Source organism: Haematobia irritans, chromosome 1 (assembly GCF_050003625.1).
Source record: "Haematobia irritans isolate KBUSLIRL chromosome 1, ASM5000362v1, whole genome shotgun sequence".
NCBI classification, from domain to species: Eukaryota; Metazoa; Arthropoda; class Insecta; order Diptera; family Muscidae; genus Haematobia; species Haematobia irritans.
This window is the reverse complement of record NC_134397.1, coordinates 254,686,697-254,703,343: the sequence shown is the minus strand read 5'-3', so window position 1 is coordinate 254,703,343 and position 16,647 is coordinate 254,686,697. Positions and strand designations below refer to the sequence as shown.

The 16,647-nt window shown below is 34.6% G+C and overlaps 2 protein-coding genes across 2 annotated transcripts in view; both read left to right on the top strand.

Annotated features, from left to right (window-relative positions):
• Window positions 1–955: 955 nt before the first annotated feature.
• On the top strand, window positions 956–6,390 carry LOC142235843 (uncharacterized). The gene is made up of 2 exons (XM_075307098.1): window positions 956–5,995; window positions 6,325–6,390. The coding sequence occupies exons 1-2, from the start codon at window positions 956–958 to the stop codon at window positions 6,388–6,390; spliced, it is 5,106 nt and encodes a 1,701-aa protein (XP_075163213.1).
• A 593-nt stretch (window positions 6,391–6,983) lies between these two features.
• Window positions 6,984–16,647, top strand: part of LOC142235840 (uncharacterized) — a 12,641-nt gene continuing 2,977 nt past the window's right edge. Inside the window, exons 1-3 of the mRNA XM_075307094.1 lie at window positions 6,984–7,895; window positions 11,524–11,558; window positions 12,546–12,720. Coding sequence (XP_075163209.1) covers window positions 6,984–7,895; window positions 11,524–11,558; window positions 12,546–12,720 — 1,122 coding nt within the window. The remainder of the gene's footprint in view (window positions 7,896–11,523; window positions 11,559–12,545; window positions 12,721–16,647) is intronic.

Sequence of the window (16,647 nt, the reverse complement as noted above, 5' to 3'; positions counted from 1 at the left end):
AAGTAATTCGATTGTGGATGGCAGTGTTTAGATGAAGTTTCTACGCAATCCATGATGGAGGGTACATAAGCTTCGGCCTGGCCGAACTTACGGCCGTATATACTTGTTTTGTCTCACCTCGCTCACTGCTTTGGTTGCCCATATCAAGAAGAAGCATATTGTTGGAGTTTTTGTTTTGATTAAATTATTCTTATATGGTGTGGAGTTTTATTGGCTCGACAAATTTTAAATAGTAAAAATACATTGAAACAAAATTGAAACAATAATTTAAAGGTTTATGAAGCAAAATAAAATTAAACTTTTACGAGTGTAGTTTTGATATTTGGCTCATATATACTCATACATTACGAATTGGAAAATCTTGTTGGTATTATTTATTTTGTGCAACATCATAAAAAAAAGAAAAGGAATTATTGTGATATACTATTTACACATCGAAATTGTCCCTACAAACATTCTGAGTGAAAAATATTTGCCTTGAGCTAGTTAACGGTCGATCGTTTTGAAATTTGTATTTATATGGTTTTGGTTATATATGCAAGCTGTTTGAAAATTTTATTGTCTCTATTGATTGATCGGATATTTGTAATAATTATATCAAATTTGTACTGGTTCTAATCAGCAAACTGAAATTTTTTTGTGAAATAAATTAGCTCGTATTTTTCGCTCGTTAAAAGAATTATACTGAAATCAAAAATCGAAACAAAAGTTCCAAATAAAAGCCTATTTATTTCGTGAATTCTGATAAATTTAATTAATTTTCTGTTCGGTCACGATTAATTTATTCTTAAAGCAGATATTATACCATACACTGAGCATTTCATAAAAATAAAATTAAACAGATTTTAATGAAATTTTGGCCCGTTGCTGTCAGTAAATTTTCGTTACTGGTTTACAAACTTTTGGTTCTAAGCAAAATTCAACCTTGAATTTTCTGCCATCATTTGCGGTAAACATGGGTTTAGTCGAAGAATTTTTATGTCTTTGCGAAGACTTTGAGGCTCATGCTGAGCGAATGAAAGAAACCGATGCGAGTAGTTATAATGAATCGGCGATAGAGGCAGAGAAAAATGAATTAAATGAGTTGTGGGCAGAACTTAAAGAACAGTATAAAAAATGCAATTCTGACCCAGAGTGTTTGAAAACGAATAAGGCCACTATTAGAAAGAGGAAAGGTGAATTCCATACGATTTATATGAAATGCATGACAATTGTTGGGAATTGGAAAAATAAATCTGTTGTCTCGTCAGTGAGTCCGAAGACATCTTCATCTTCTGTTAGTGTTCCACCGTGTGACACAGAAGTGTTTTACGGTGATTATGTTTCATGGCCCAGCTTCCGCGATCTTTTCACGGCAATTTATATAAATAATAAGAAACTTAGCCCAGTAGAGAAATTGTACCACTTGTTTCAAAAAACAAGTGGAGAGGCTAGAGAAATTAATCGGGGAGTACAATTGACATCAGAAGGCTTCGATATAGCCTGGTCCAATTTAAAATCTCAGTATGAAAATAAGAGAATTTTAATAAACAATCAACTGAGAATTTTATTTAATTTGCCTCATTGCTCTCAGGAGTCATCTAGTTGTCTCAAAAAGTTACATAGAGATATTTCAAACTGTATCTCAGTGCTGAAATTGTATAAAATTGATGTCGGGTCATGGGATCCAATTTTTGTGTTCCAATGCTCTTCAAAGTTACCCAAGCTCACGTTGTCGCTATGGGAACAATCGATTGGGGAGAAAACGGAACTCCCAAAATGGGAAGATTTGAGTAAATTTTTAATAGAAAGATTTCAGACCATAGAAAGTGTATCTGATATGATGAATACGCAAGAATCTGGCCCACGACATAAGAAGATTGGCAATTTCGATAATTCGAAGCAATCAAGGGTCCACCATACAAAGGTTAATACGGTGAAGTGTGGGTTGTGTAAGGAAATGCATGAATTGAAATCTTGCCCCAAATTTCTTAATATGAACCCGAAGCAAAGAATAACTGCAGTTAGAAGAGATAGGAGCTGCTTGAATTGTCTGGCTCGTGGTCATGGGGCAGCGAAATGTAAGAGTAAGGCTACGTGTACTAAATGTGGCGCTAAGCATCATACTATGTTGCATATCGTAAGAGACGAGCAACAAAATAATCCAGGTGTAGGAAATAAGTCGAATGATTTACAGACAACACAGAATATACAGTCCGCTCCAACGCCATCCACATCGCACAATGTGAGGGCATATCATATGTCTGTCTGTAATAAAACAATGTTAGCTACAGCTTGGATTAATATTTTGAAAGATGGTTTAGCTCACAAAGTAAGAGCTTTAATTGACCCGTGTTCTGATGACACATTTATTTCAAAGAAAATACAAAAATTATTGAATTTGCCAACTAAGCCCATCTCGGCCGAAGTAACAGGATTGGGGGGTGGTGCTGTAACGCGGTGTTCTCAAATAGCGTTTTTTACAATTGGCTCTATTATTAACAATTTCACTGCGGAAATTGATGCACTAGTTGTGTGCGATGTTACAGGCGACGTGCCTACTCACTCATTTGATAATTCTCTGGTTGATCAACTTCCGAATTTGGAAAATGCTGATCCAAATTTCTTCCATACTGGCCCGATAGATATCCTCATTGGAGGTAATTTATACCCGCTGATTTTACGAGAAGGAGTAAAACACGGAATTCTTGGCTCGCTGGTAGCTCAGCAAACAGTATTTGGCTGGATTGTTACTGGCCCAGCGAATGATAGAGATTCGGGGCGTGTGGTTCGGATCTCTCACTGTACTAGGGTGTCAATTGATGAGCAATTGACCAAGTTTTGGGAAGTAGAGGAAGTTGGCAAAGACATAAATATGTCTAAAGATGATTGGCTCTGTGAAAATATTTATAGAAATACTACAAAACGAATGGCCAATGGTAGATATATGGTAGATTTACCTTTTAAGGCAGAGAATCCCTTGTGTGCTTCAAAAAATTCCAATCGATATATTGCACTTTGTCAATTTTTGAGGAATGAAAAATCTTTGTCTCGAAAGCCTCAGTTGAAAGAGATGTACGATGAAGTCATCAAAGAATATTTGTCACTAGGACATATGGAGAAAGTTGAAACTCCAAATATTGAAGCCTGCTATTATTTTTATTTGCCTCATCATGGCGTTTTTAAACCAGACAGTACCACGACCAAATTGCGTGTGGTATTTAACGCATCTTGCCCATCGGTAAATGGGAAAAGTCTTAATGACGCACTATATGTTGGCCCAGTGTTACAAAAAGACATCATTTCGTTGATATTAAATTGGCGCTTCTACAGATTCGTGTTTAACGCAGATATCACGAAGATGTATAGACAGATACTTGTCAATCCGAAACATGTCCCATACCAGCGAATTTTATATCGTGACTCTCCTGACGACGAGATTCAAGACTACCAACTTAAAACGGTAACGTTTGGCGTCAATTGCGCCCCGTTTTTGGCTCTTCGAACTTTGCTTCAGTTGGCTGAAGACGAGAAAGAGAGGTTTCCGATAGGGTCGAAAATTTTGAAAGAGAACATGTATGTTGATGACTCTTTAGTGGGAGCTCATTCCGTTTCGGAGGCCTTAGAAGCTCGAAACCAATTAATTGCGATTTTGGAATCTGCAGGCTTCCAACTAAGAAAATGGACCTCTAATAGAAGAGAAATTTTAGAAGATTTGCCTCGGGACCATTTACTCAATGAACAATTTTTGGATTTTGATGACGAGAGTTCGGTTAAGACTCTTGGCATAAGGTGGGATGCTGTCTCAGACGAATTTTATTTCGTAACGGAAAAATTGGCCAATAAAGAGACATATACAAAAAGAGAGGTGCTCTCAGTCATAGCGAGACTTTTTGATCCATTAGGTTGGCTCTCACCGGTAGTGATAAATGCTAAAATACTAATGCAAATGATGTGGCTCGATGATATTGGATGGGATGATCCAATAAAACCATTAACATTGCTCAAATGGAAAGCGTTTGTTTCAAACTATAGAGAAATTGATCAGATTAGAATAGATCGATGGTTGAATTATTCTCCAGAGTGTCGGATAGAGTATCACGGGTTTTGTGACTCATCTGAGCTTGCATATGCCGCCGTATTGTACGTTCGGGTGGAAGTAGGAGACATGGCTCATTCTAAATTACTTGTAGCCAAGTCAAAGGTAGCACCTATAAAGAAAATGTCTGTCCCAAGGCTTGAGCTTTGCGGTGCTCTGCTTATGGCAAAATTGGCAGATTTTGTATTGCCTCAATTGCATGTGCAACCATACACTTTGTTTCTTTGGTCGGATTCTATGATAGTCTTATCTTGGCTCAAAAAACCATCACATAGTTGGACTACATTTGTAGCCAACAGGGTTGCAATTATTCATGAGAAGGTCGGGGATATTTGGAGACATGTGGGTACATCGGAAAACCCCGCAGACCTAGCAACCCGGGGGCTGACCCCTTTAGAACTAAAGGGGAGTGATTTATGGTGGCATGGGCCATCTTGGTTACGCAAAGATAGAAGATTTTGGCCCTCAACACCAAACATTGCGGATACATCTTTAGAATCAAAACCTATGCAAGTTCTTGTTGCTAGGTCGGAGAAAATGGAAGACATTTTAGATAGGTTTTCTTGTCTCTCAAGGGCATTACGCGTGTTATCATATGTTTTACGATTTGTGGCGCATACCCATCGCTCTTTGAATCAAAATTGCGTTCATGGCTCTCTTGAATTGTCATCCGAAGAATTGACTCAAACGAAATTTAAACTTATTACTTTGTCGCAAAAGATGTATTTTCCTGCCGAATTCAATTGTCTCAGTCGTAAACAAAAACTGCCGTCGAACAGTCCTCTTCTCACTCTTACCCCGTTTTTAGATAAATACGATATTATTCGCGCTAATGGGCGCCTTGGATCTACATTGGCCCTTTCTTACGAAGAAAGGCACCCTTTTGTCCTCGCTTATAAAAGCAGATTGTCTCTACTTTATGTTGAGTTCATATACCGTCAAACTCTACACGGTGGCATCCAGTTAACTCTAGCGACTATAAGATTGGAGTGCTGGATAATTCGTGCGAAGAATCTAATTAAGGCCCGAATAAATCGATGCAAAGAGTGCACAATTTCGCGTCAGCAGCGACAGGGACAAATAATGGTTCCTCTGCCAGTAGAACGAACCACTTTTGGCAGACCCTTTGCTACTACTGGGGTTGACTACGCTGGCCCGTTCGACATTAAGAATTTCCACGGCCGAGGATGTCGGATAACTAAAGGTTACATTTGTCTCTTTATTTGTTTTGTTACTAAAGCGGTTCACTTGGAACCAGTTGGCGACCTTTCGACACCAGCTTTCCTAGCTGCCTTCTCTCGTTTTGTCTCACGAAGGGGATGTCCACGAAAAATGTATTCGGACAACGGGAGAAACTTTGTTGGCGCAGCCAGAGAGCTAGATTCAAACCTAGGGCTGTGGGAGGCCGGTGTCAAAAGCTGCAAAACACATCTGAAGAAGGTTTCCGGTCAAATCCGGCACACTTTCGAAGAGTTCGCAACTATACTTAGCTCAATCGAATGCTGCATGAATTCTAGACCTTTGTCTCCACTTTCTGATACTCAAGAGGATATCGCTGCACTTACGCCAGCACATTTTTTGGTTGGCTCTTCACTTCTTTCGCCCGCACAAAATGAGGAAATTCCTACAAAAACTTCGCTTCTGAATAGATGGCGAAAAATCAAAATTATCCAACAAGAATTTTGTCGCCGTTGGAAGTCAGAATACTTGTCTGAGCTCAATAAACGATTTAAATGGAAATCGCCCAGAGAAAATTTGGCTCTAAACGATCTTGTTGTCTTACGGAATGAAAATGTTTGTCCCACCGATTGGCGACTTGGACGCATCGTTCAGCTGCACACGGGGAGAGATGGTCAAGTGAGGGTAGTCGACGTGCGAACACAAGCTGGCATAGTCACTCGCCCTGTACATAAGCTCGTGCTTCTTCCCCGAGAAAAATAACTAACTAAATATCGGTCAGCCCATTACCAACATTTGTCTTTTTGTTTTGGACCAATCAAGATTGACGTCGAGTTGGACAAACATCACATTTAAAATTAAATTCAAATTTATGTATACAATTTTCTCTTTTCTTTTCTTGAAATATTTATTATTTGAATTTCGATTAAATTCTTTAAACGTTGGCTCATTATAAATTGGATTTTTTGTAATCAATATGAATTGTTATTTAACGAAGTATTCTCTCTTTATATAAATTTATACTACTAAATTCTATTATTTCTATTATTTGTTTTTGTTTTGCACAGTTGGTGCAAGGGGGGCGGTATGTTCACGTAAGCATTGGACCCACTGTATTGAGTGGTATTACGTGAACAGATCGCCTTCGCTCTCTGCCGTTTGCCCCTCTCACTTTAATTTCGTTAAGTTCTATTTCCTTAAGTTTTACATTGAAGTGTCAAAAGGGACATTCAATTAATCCAAGTTTTCCTTCTTACAGTTGTTCTTTTAATCCACCAAGAGGCAGACGGCAGTGAATAGTGAAAGATTAAATTAAAGTAGAGACAATAATAAAATATGTTAAATAGTGATTTACCGTTTGTATTTGGAACAATAAGAAAACACTATTTCAAATAAATAAGCTAAAGTGAAATTCTAACGAAGTGTGTGGTTATTTACCAGAGGCAAAATAAATACGCGTTGCCCCAGCATTGAGGCCCTTACTTACGGTTGAGGTAACATAAATAAATAAAAATTAGTGCCCCAGCTAAACATTGAACCGGATCTGAACCAGTGACCTATGGATCTACAGTCCGATCGAGCATTGCTCTGACATTCAAATGCTCCTGAGGCGCTCGTGGCGTCCACATGACAACCCATGCGGTCATTTGGACCCATGCGCTGTTTGATTCGACTGGGTGAAGAAATGTGTGATGGTGCTTAGCGCACTCCCAGCAAACGGCCTTACATGTGCACAATTTCGCGTCAGCAGCGACAGGGACAAATAATGGCTCCTCTGCCAGTAGAAAGAACCACTTTTGGCAGACCCTTTGCTACTACTGGGGTTGACTATGCTGGCCCGTTCGACATTAAGAATTTCCACGGTCGAGGATGTCGGATAACTAAAGGCTACATTTGTCTCTTTATTTGTTTTGTTACTAAAGCGGTTCACTTGGAACCAGTTGGCGACCTTTCGACACCAGCTTTCCTAGCTGCCTTCTCTCGTTTTGTCTCACGAAGGGGATGTCCACGAAAAATGTATTCGGACAACGGGAGAAACTTTGTTGGCGCTGCCAGAGAGCTAGATGTAAACCTCAAAAAAGTTATCTCTCAGCTGGGTGATGAAATTGTCTCACGATATGGTTTCCAGCAAGTAGAATGGCATTTTATTCCGGCCGCAGCTCCTCATATGGGAGGGCTGTGGGAGGCCGGGGTAAAAAGCTGTAAAACACATTTGAAGAAGGTTTCTGGTCAAATCCGACACACTTTCGAAGAGTTCGCAACTATACTTAGCTCGATCGAATGCTGCATGAATTCTAGGCCTTTGTCTCCGCTTTCTGATAATCAAGATGATATTGCTGCACTTACACCAGCACATTTTTTGGTTGGCTCTTCACTTCTTTCGCCCGCACAAAATGAGGAAATTCCTACAAAAACTTCGCTTCTGAATAGATGGCGAAAAATCAAAATTATCCAACAAGAATTTTGTCGCCGTTGGAAGTCAGAGTATTTGGCGGAGCTAAATAAGCGATTTAGGTGGAAGTCGCCTAGAGAAAAGTTGGCTCTAAATGATCTTGTTGTCTTGCGGAATGAAAATGTTTGTCCCACCGATTGGCGACTTGGCCGCATTGTTCAGCTGCATGCGGGGAAAGATGGTCAGGTGAGGGTAGTTGACGTACGAACACAAGCGGGTATCATAACTCGCCCTGTCCATAAACTCGTGCTTCTTCCCCAAGAAAAATAACTGAAATACTAAAATGTGTCTGCATTGGTCCAATATTGCTCAACCCACTATCAACAATAGGTTACAGGGTAACTAAACAGATGCGTTTTGCGTAGTTTTAGGGTAGAAAATTGCATTTTTCCAAAATCATTGACATTGTTATCGTTGTTGTGTTAGTTTGAGTAGCTCTTGTTTGGTTTGTGGGTTGTGGGTTGTGTGTTGTTTTTGACTTTTGTGGTGAAATAAATTTGAGAGCAATTCAGAGAACATTGATTGTGACTAAGAGAGTGGGCTCAATGACGCCAACTCCTGAAGGACCAAAAGCACCAAAAATATAAAATTCGAACGTATAAAGTCTAACATACCACAAAAACTACTCCAGTCAGCTAAAATTGAATGTAGTATTTAAAAAATAAATAAACAAAACAAGTATATACGGCCGTAAGTTCGACCAGGCCGAATCTTATGTACCCTCCCACATGGATTGCGTAGAAAGTTCTGCGAAAGACTGTCATCCACAATCGAATTACTTGGGTTGTGGTAATACTTGCCAATGACCTTGCCATCTTAGAACTTCTTAACATAGTCCTAAAAATAAAATGGGAGCCACCGTGGTGCAATGGTTAGCATACACAAGGTCATGGGTTCAATTCCTGCTACGACCGAACACCAAAAAGTTTTTCAGCGGTGGATTATCCCACCTCAATAATGCTGGTGACATTTCTGAGGGTTTCAAAGCTTCTCTAAGTGATTTCACTGCAATGTGGAACGCCGTTCGGACTCGGCTATAAAAAGGAGGCCCCTTGTCATTGAGCTTAACATGGAATCGGGCAGCACTCAGTGATAAGAGAGAAGTTCACCACTGTGGTATCACAATGGACTGAATAGCCTGATACATCGGGCTGCCACATAACCTAACCTAACCTAGTCCTCTAGATTGTAAGTTAGTCCATACGTGATATATATTAGACAAAAAGAAACAAGTATATACGGCCGTAAGTTCGGCCAGGCCGAAGCTTATGTACCCTCCACCATGGATTGCGTAGAAACTTCTACGAAAGACTGTCATCCACAATCGAATAACTTGGATTGTGGTATCTTACAACTTCTTAACATCGTTTTCTAAACTGTGAGTTAGTCCATACGTGGTATATACTAGACAAAAAAGGTATGTATAGGTAAGTCTACAAATAATTACGAATCGATATGGACTTTTGCACGGTACGTAGAGACCCAGAAGTGAAATATGGGGGTCGCTTATATGGAGGCTATATACAATTATGAACTTGACTTGACCAATTTTTGTGTGATTGGGGATCGATTTATCTGAGGACTATATATAACTATAGACCGATATGGACCAAGTTAGGCATGGTTGATAACGGCCATATACTAGCACAATGTACCAAATTTCAACTGACTCGGATGAAATTTGCTCCTCCAAGTGGCTCCAAAACCAAATCTCGGGATCGGTTTATATGGGGGCCATATATGGTTATGGACTAATATGGACCACTTTTGACAGGGTTGATAAATATCATATACTACCACCACGTACCAAATTTCAACCGAGTCGAACAAATTTTGCCCCGGAGGTCAAATGTTGGGGGCTATATATTATTATGGACCGATTTAGACCAAGTTTTGCATGGGTGTTTGAGGCCATATTTTAACACCACGTACCAAATTTCAACTGAATCAGATGAATTTTGGTCTTCCAAGAGGCTCCGGAGGTCAAATCTGGTGATCGGTTTATATGGGGGCTATATATAATTATGGATCGATGTGGACCAATTTTTGCATGGTCATTAGAGTCCATATATTAACACCATGTACCAAATTTCACCCCGATCGGATGAAATTTTCTTCTCTTAGAGGCTCCGCAAGCCAAATCTGGGCATCGGTTTATATGGGGGCTATATATAATTATCGATGGATGTAGACGAATTTTTGCATGGTTGTTAGAGATCATATGCTGACACCATGTACCAAATTTCAGCCGGATCGGATTAAATTTGCTTCTCTTAGAGGCTCTGCAAGCCAAATCTGGGGTTCGGTTTATATGGGGGCCATATATAATTATGGACCGATGTGGACCAATTTTTGCACGGTTATTAGAGACCATATACTGACACCACGTAACAAATTGCACTGAATCAGATGAATTTTGGTTTTCCAAGAGGCTCCGGAGTTCATATCTGGTGATCGGTTTATATAGGGGCTATATATAATTAGGGACCGATGTGGACCCTACCCTATATGGTCATTAGAGAACATATACTAACACCATGTACCAAATTTCAGCCCGATCGGATGAAATTTGCTTCTCTTAGAGGCTCCGCAAGCCAAATCTTGGGATCGGTTTATATGGGGGCTATATGGATCGATGTGTACGAATTTTCGCATGGTTGTTAGAGATCATATGCTGACACCATGTACCAAATTTCATCCGGATCGGACGAAATTTGCTTCTCTTAGAGGCTCTGCAAGCCAAATCTGGGGATCGGTTTATATGGGGGCCATATATAATTATGGACCGATGTGGACCAATTTTTGCACGGTTGTTAGAGACCATATACTAACACCATGCACCAAATTTTAGCCGGATCGGATGAAATTTGCTTCTCTTAGAGGCTCTGCAAGCCAAATTTGGGGGTCCGTTTATATGGGGGCTATACGTAAAAGTGGACCGATATGGCCCATTTGCAATACCATCCGACCTACATCAATAACAACTACTTGTGCCAAGTTTCAAGTCGATAGCTTGTTTCGTTCGGAAGTTAGCGAGATTTCAACAGACGGACGGACATGCTTAGATCGACTCAGAATTTCACCACGACTCAGAAGATATATACTTTATGCGCTCTTATAGCAATATTTCGATGTGTTACAAATGAAATAACAAAGTTAATATACTTTCCATCCTATGGTGGAGGGAATAAAAATAATGTCATAAAGACTAACTAATAACAAATATTTTCTAGATCACTGCATTTCCAAAAGTTTTTTAGTTCTTAGCACCTTACAAACAATGTAGAAGAAATTATTTGATTTTATATATGTACTTTTTTTAATTTTACCTTTAGCTGTAATTGTCATCAATAGACAATTATCGCTATAGCCATCAACGCACAAGCAAGGCATACAGTTAAGCAGTTAAATTTATAGAGCATAATTTTGGGCGCCTAGGTTAGGTTAGGTATAGTGGCAGCCCGATGTACCAGGTTCACTTCAGTCCATTGTGATACAACAGTGGTGAACTTCTCTCATATCACTGAGTGCTGCCCGATTCCATGTTAAGCTCAATGACAAGGGACCTCCTTTTTATAGCCGAGTCCGAACGGCGTTCCACATTGCAGTGAAACCACTTAGAAAAGCTTTGAAACACTCAGTAATGTCACCGGCATTTTGAGGTGGTATAATCCACCGCTGAAAATTTTTTTGGTGTTCGGTCGTAGCAGGAATCAAACCCACGACCTTGTGCATACAGAAGGCGGGTACCTGAAAATTTTAAGAAAATGTAATAACTTCTAGTCAGTTAATAACTTTCTGGATTTTCAAAAAGTTGGGTAAGGGGATGCCTCCTCACCGTCTAAGGAGGTAATTTCATAATATTTTACGATTAGCGATTCCGTATATCGCAACATACCCCTATACAATATTCCCAAAACGTATCAGTGTGGTCGGCGGCGTAATCAATTCTCTTTGCATATTACCTTCTTGATCATCTGGCTTCTTGGGGCTCAACCGCCCATTGTATCCATTCAACTAATTTTATAAATTGTCAAAAAAATGCTTGCCATTAGTTTCCTTTTGTTCTAATTTTTTTTTTAAATTACTAAAAAATCAATAAAAATGCAATAAAGCCTATGTTTTGATATTTTTTATTTTATCTATTATGTGTACTTGCATTGTGAGAGCCTTTCAAAATTCTTTCTCTGAGTGTTGTTGGTGAGACTACATTTATTTCGATTTTCTTCATTTCTCTGTAGAGTCTCTCATCAATCGTAATCCATTTTAAAATTCGCACAAATTATCAGTTAACATGTATAAGCTTTTTCTCTTTAAATTAAATTATGCTGTAATTCAACATAATTAAGTCCATACATCATCGCGTACATCGTAACACAAGAGCCACACAAACACACACACACACTTAATTTTCATGTACTCAGTTGTATGATTAGGACATCAAAATAAAATTATTGACTATAATGAATTGAATGCCTAACGTTCGTTGGTCATGTTCCACAGCTAATGTTTTGTTGTTGTTGTTGTTATTACTGTTGTTGGTGTTCCAAAGTCATGATACACGCAAGTATATCCAAGTCCTATATTGCAAATATTAAATAAATGTCATAAAGTTAATTACACATTAATAACTGACAAAGAGAGTGAAATGCACTGTGAGAGAATGAGCAAGCGAGGTAGAGTGAGAGGAGATAAGAACATTGTGTAAAAGGAAAACCATAAAGCTTTGACCACAGCCTTTTGTACTCACACACACACACATATTAGACCAGAATTACTGACCATCCATGTATGAAAAATTCATTTTCCATGTTGTTCCCACGTCCAATGACTCAGGCTTCACATGGTGTTGGTTGAAATTAATATTGTTCGTATTGTTGATGATGATACTAATGAAGATGAAGCAGACTTTAAATATTCTTCCTGTGTGTTTGAGAGAATAAAGAGCAAGACTCAATCATTAAGAATTTCACTATTTTGTAGTATGACATACAAAGCAAACAAGGAAAATGTAAAATCAATGCAATAGAGGATGGCTGATATATAATGCAACAAAATAAATAGCTATATTTATCGGAAATAACATTAAATTTAAGAATCAGTTTTATCAAATGAAACAATCAATTAAGTTTAGAAAATTACTTAATCTTTTTGCGTTTTAAATAAAATAAAAAATATATATTAAATATATCGAATATAATTTTAATGAAAAATGTTTTCAATTAAAATGAAAAATGGTCCTCATTAAAAGGTTTATTGAATTTCGATTGAAATACAAGGAAACGATAACGACGTGCTATGTTGTATGAACTATTATAAACTTAAAAGAAAATTATTTCATGTAAAGGTAAAATAATTATAAACAAATAAATAATATTACAATTAATAGTTGTTTACCTCAATAAAAAGATTAATTTAGGTTTGCGATGAAAATCAATTAAATTTTTTATTGAACCAATTAAAAAAAAAATAATTAAAAGGTATCAAAGAAATCAATTAATAATTTAATTTATTTATAATTTTTATTTATCTATTAATTAATTTATTCATCTATTGAGTAATTGATTGAAAAATAAATTAAATCGATTAATGTGGTGATTGAATTAAAAATTTTTTTTTTCTGTGCTGAAATGCCAAAGATCTAAGGGTCCAGGGTTCCCACACTACCAACATTTTAAAAATATTTTACCAAGTATTCTTTCAAATGTAGAACAACCGTATTTAGAATCAATATGTTATTTCTATAGAAAATTTTATTAAAATTCTATTTCTATAGAAAATTTTGTCAAAATTTTATTTCTATAGAAAATTTTGTCAAAATTTTATTTCTATAAAAAATTTTGTCAACATGTTATTTCTATAGAAAATTTTGTCAAAATTTAGCTTCTATAGAAAATTTGGTCAATATTTTATTTCTGTAGAAAATTTTGTCAAAATTTTATTTCAATAGAAAATTTTGTCAAAATTTTATTTCAATAGAAAATTTTGTCAAAATTTTATTTCTATGGAAAAATTTGTCAAAATTTAATTTCTATAGAAGATTTGGTCAAAATTTTATTTCTATTAAAATTTTGTCAAAATTTTATTTCTTTAGGACATTTTGTCAAAATTTTATTTCTATAAAAAATTTTGTCAACATTTTATTTCTATAGAAAACTTTGTCAAAATTTTAATTCTATAGAAAATTTTGTCAAATTTTATTTCAATAGAAAATTTTGTCAAAATTTTATTTCTATGGAAAAATTTGTCAAAATTTTATTTCTATAGAAGATTTGGTCAACATTTTATTTCTATAGAAAATATTGTCAAAATTTTATTTCTATGGAAAAAAATTGTCAAAATTTTAATTCTATAGAAAATTTTGTCAAAATTTTATTTTAATAGAAAACTTTGTCAATATTTCAATTCTATAGAAAATTTTGTCAAAATTTTATTTCTATAGAAAATCTTTTTAAAATTTTATTTCTATAGAACATTGTGTCAAAATTTTATTTCTATAAAAAATTTTGTCAAAATTTTATTTCCGTAGAAATTTTTTTTCAAAATTTTATTTCCATAGAAAATTTTGTCAACATTTTATTTCTATAGAAAATCTTTTCAAAATTTTATTTGTATAGAACATTTTGTCAAAATTTTATTTCTATAGAAAACTTTGTCAAAATTTTAATTCTATAGAAAATTTTGTCAAAACTTTATTTCAATAGAAAATTTTGTCAAAATTTTATTTCTATAGAAAATCTTTTCAAAATTTTATTTCTATAGAACATTTTGTCAAAATTTTATTTCTATAGAAAATTTTGTCAAAATTTTATTTCTATAAAAAATTTTGTCAACATGTTATTTCTATAGAAAATTTTGTCAAAATTTAGCTTCTATAGAAAATTTGGTCAAAATTTTATTTCAATAGAAAATTTTGTCAAAATTTTATTTCAATAGAAAATTTTGTCAAAATTTTATTTCTATAGAAGATTTGGTCAAAATTTTATTTCTATAGAAAATTTTGTCAAAATTTTATTTCTATGGAAAAATTTGTCAATATTTCAATTCTATAGAAAATTTTGTCAAAATTTTATTTCAATAGAAAATTTTGTCAAAATTTTATTTCTATAGAAAATTTTTTAAAATTTTATTTCTATAGAACATTTTGTCAAAATTTTATGTCTATAAAAAATTTTGTCAAAATTTTATTTCCGTAGAAAATTTTTTTCAAAATTTTATTTCCATAGAAAATTTTGTCAAAATTTTATTTCTATAGAAAATCTTTTCAAAATTTTAATTCTATAGAAAAATTTGTCAAAATTTTATTTCAATAGAAAATTTTGTCACAATTTTATTTCTATACAAAATCTTTTCAAAATTTTATTTCTATAGAACATTTTGTCAAAATTTTATTTCTATAAAAAATTTTGTCAAAATTTTATTTCTATAGAAAACTTTGTCAAAATTTTAATTCTATAGAAAATTTTGTCAAAATTTTATTTCAATAGAAAATTTTGTCAAAATTTTATTTCTATGGAAAAATTTTTCAAAATTTTATTTCTATATAAAATTTGGTCAAAATTTTATTTCTATAGAAGATTTGGTCAAAATTTTATTTCTATGGAAAATTTAGTGAATATTTTATTTCTACTGAAAATTTTGGCAAAATTTTATTTCTATAGAATATTTCGTCAAAATTTTATTTCTATAGAAAATTTCGTCACAACTTCATTTCTATAAATAATTTTTGTTTGTTATTGTCGGTTTCTCTTCAATCATTATTGTTGTTTTTGATCTCAGCTTAAAACCATGCATTGACTAAACTACAAGTGTAGCTTAACCAACAGAGGAAAAGTATGCCTGCCAAATTTATTTGCGCAAAGCACTATAGACTGCAAGGTGATTGGATGTACAGCAATAATGATTGAAGAGAAACCAACAATAACAAGCAAAACGAATGAATATAGAGGAAGAAAATTTTGTCAAAATTTTTTCCTATAGAAAATTTTGTCAACATTTTATTTCTGTAGAAAATTTTGTTAAAATTTTATTTCAATAGAAAACTTTGTCAAAATTTTATTTCAATAGAAAAATTTTGTCAAAATTTTATTTATACAAAATTTTGTCAAAATATTATTTCTATGGAAAATTTTGTCGAAATTTTATTTCTATAGAAGAGTTGGTCAAAATTTTATTTCTATAGAAATTTTGTCAAAATTTTATTTCTATAGAAATTTTGTCAAAATTTTATTTCTATATAGAAAATTTTTGCAAAATATACCAAAAATCTATCGGTTTTGATAGAATTCTACCAACTGCGACAACCTATTCTATCTATTCAACTAAACTATGATATCCTGAACTTTAACATTGACATAAGGCTTAAATTATTTTTCCAAATTTTAATTTATCAACATGCCTTATTTACAGACTCACCTCAAATTATAGGCTCATAGAAAATTCAATCCAAATAGATTACACGCAATTAAAATCAAAGTCATCTGTTTGTTCATTTAAAATCAGTAGGCTAATATTTATTTAGCTCCTATGTTTTTGCCACATTTTAAAATAATGCTGGATGCAATATCCAAGTCCATATGCATGGATGGTAGATGCTACCATCGAGAGGCCATATATCACTCGATTTTAATTGGTAACATTTAATTGACTTTTTGCTCATCAATTGCTTTACAATTAAACTGTAATTTGATATCAATTCTCTCTAATCGCTGCTGCCGTACAATCATTACAGCCGCAGGAAACAGTGACAAATTGAAAAATTAAATTATTTTGTTTTTGTAGCAAATACTAAAGAGGCTCTCCCATTGAATACACAATCATGCAATAGGCCAGAATGGCAGATAAATATTCAAATTGAATTACAAAATTGCTGACCATCTCGAAAGTCATTTTGTTACGAATTAGTTCAAACAAACAATTGTCCATATCTCATGAAAGT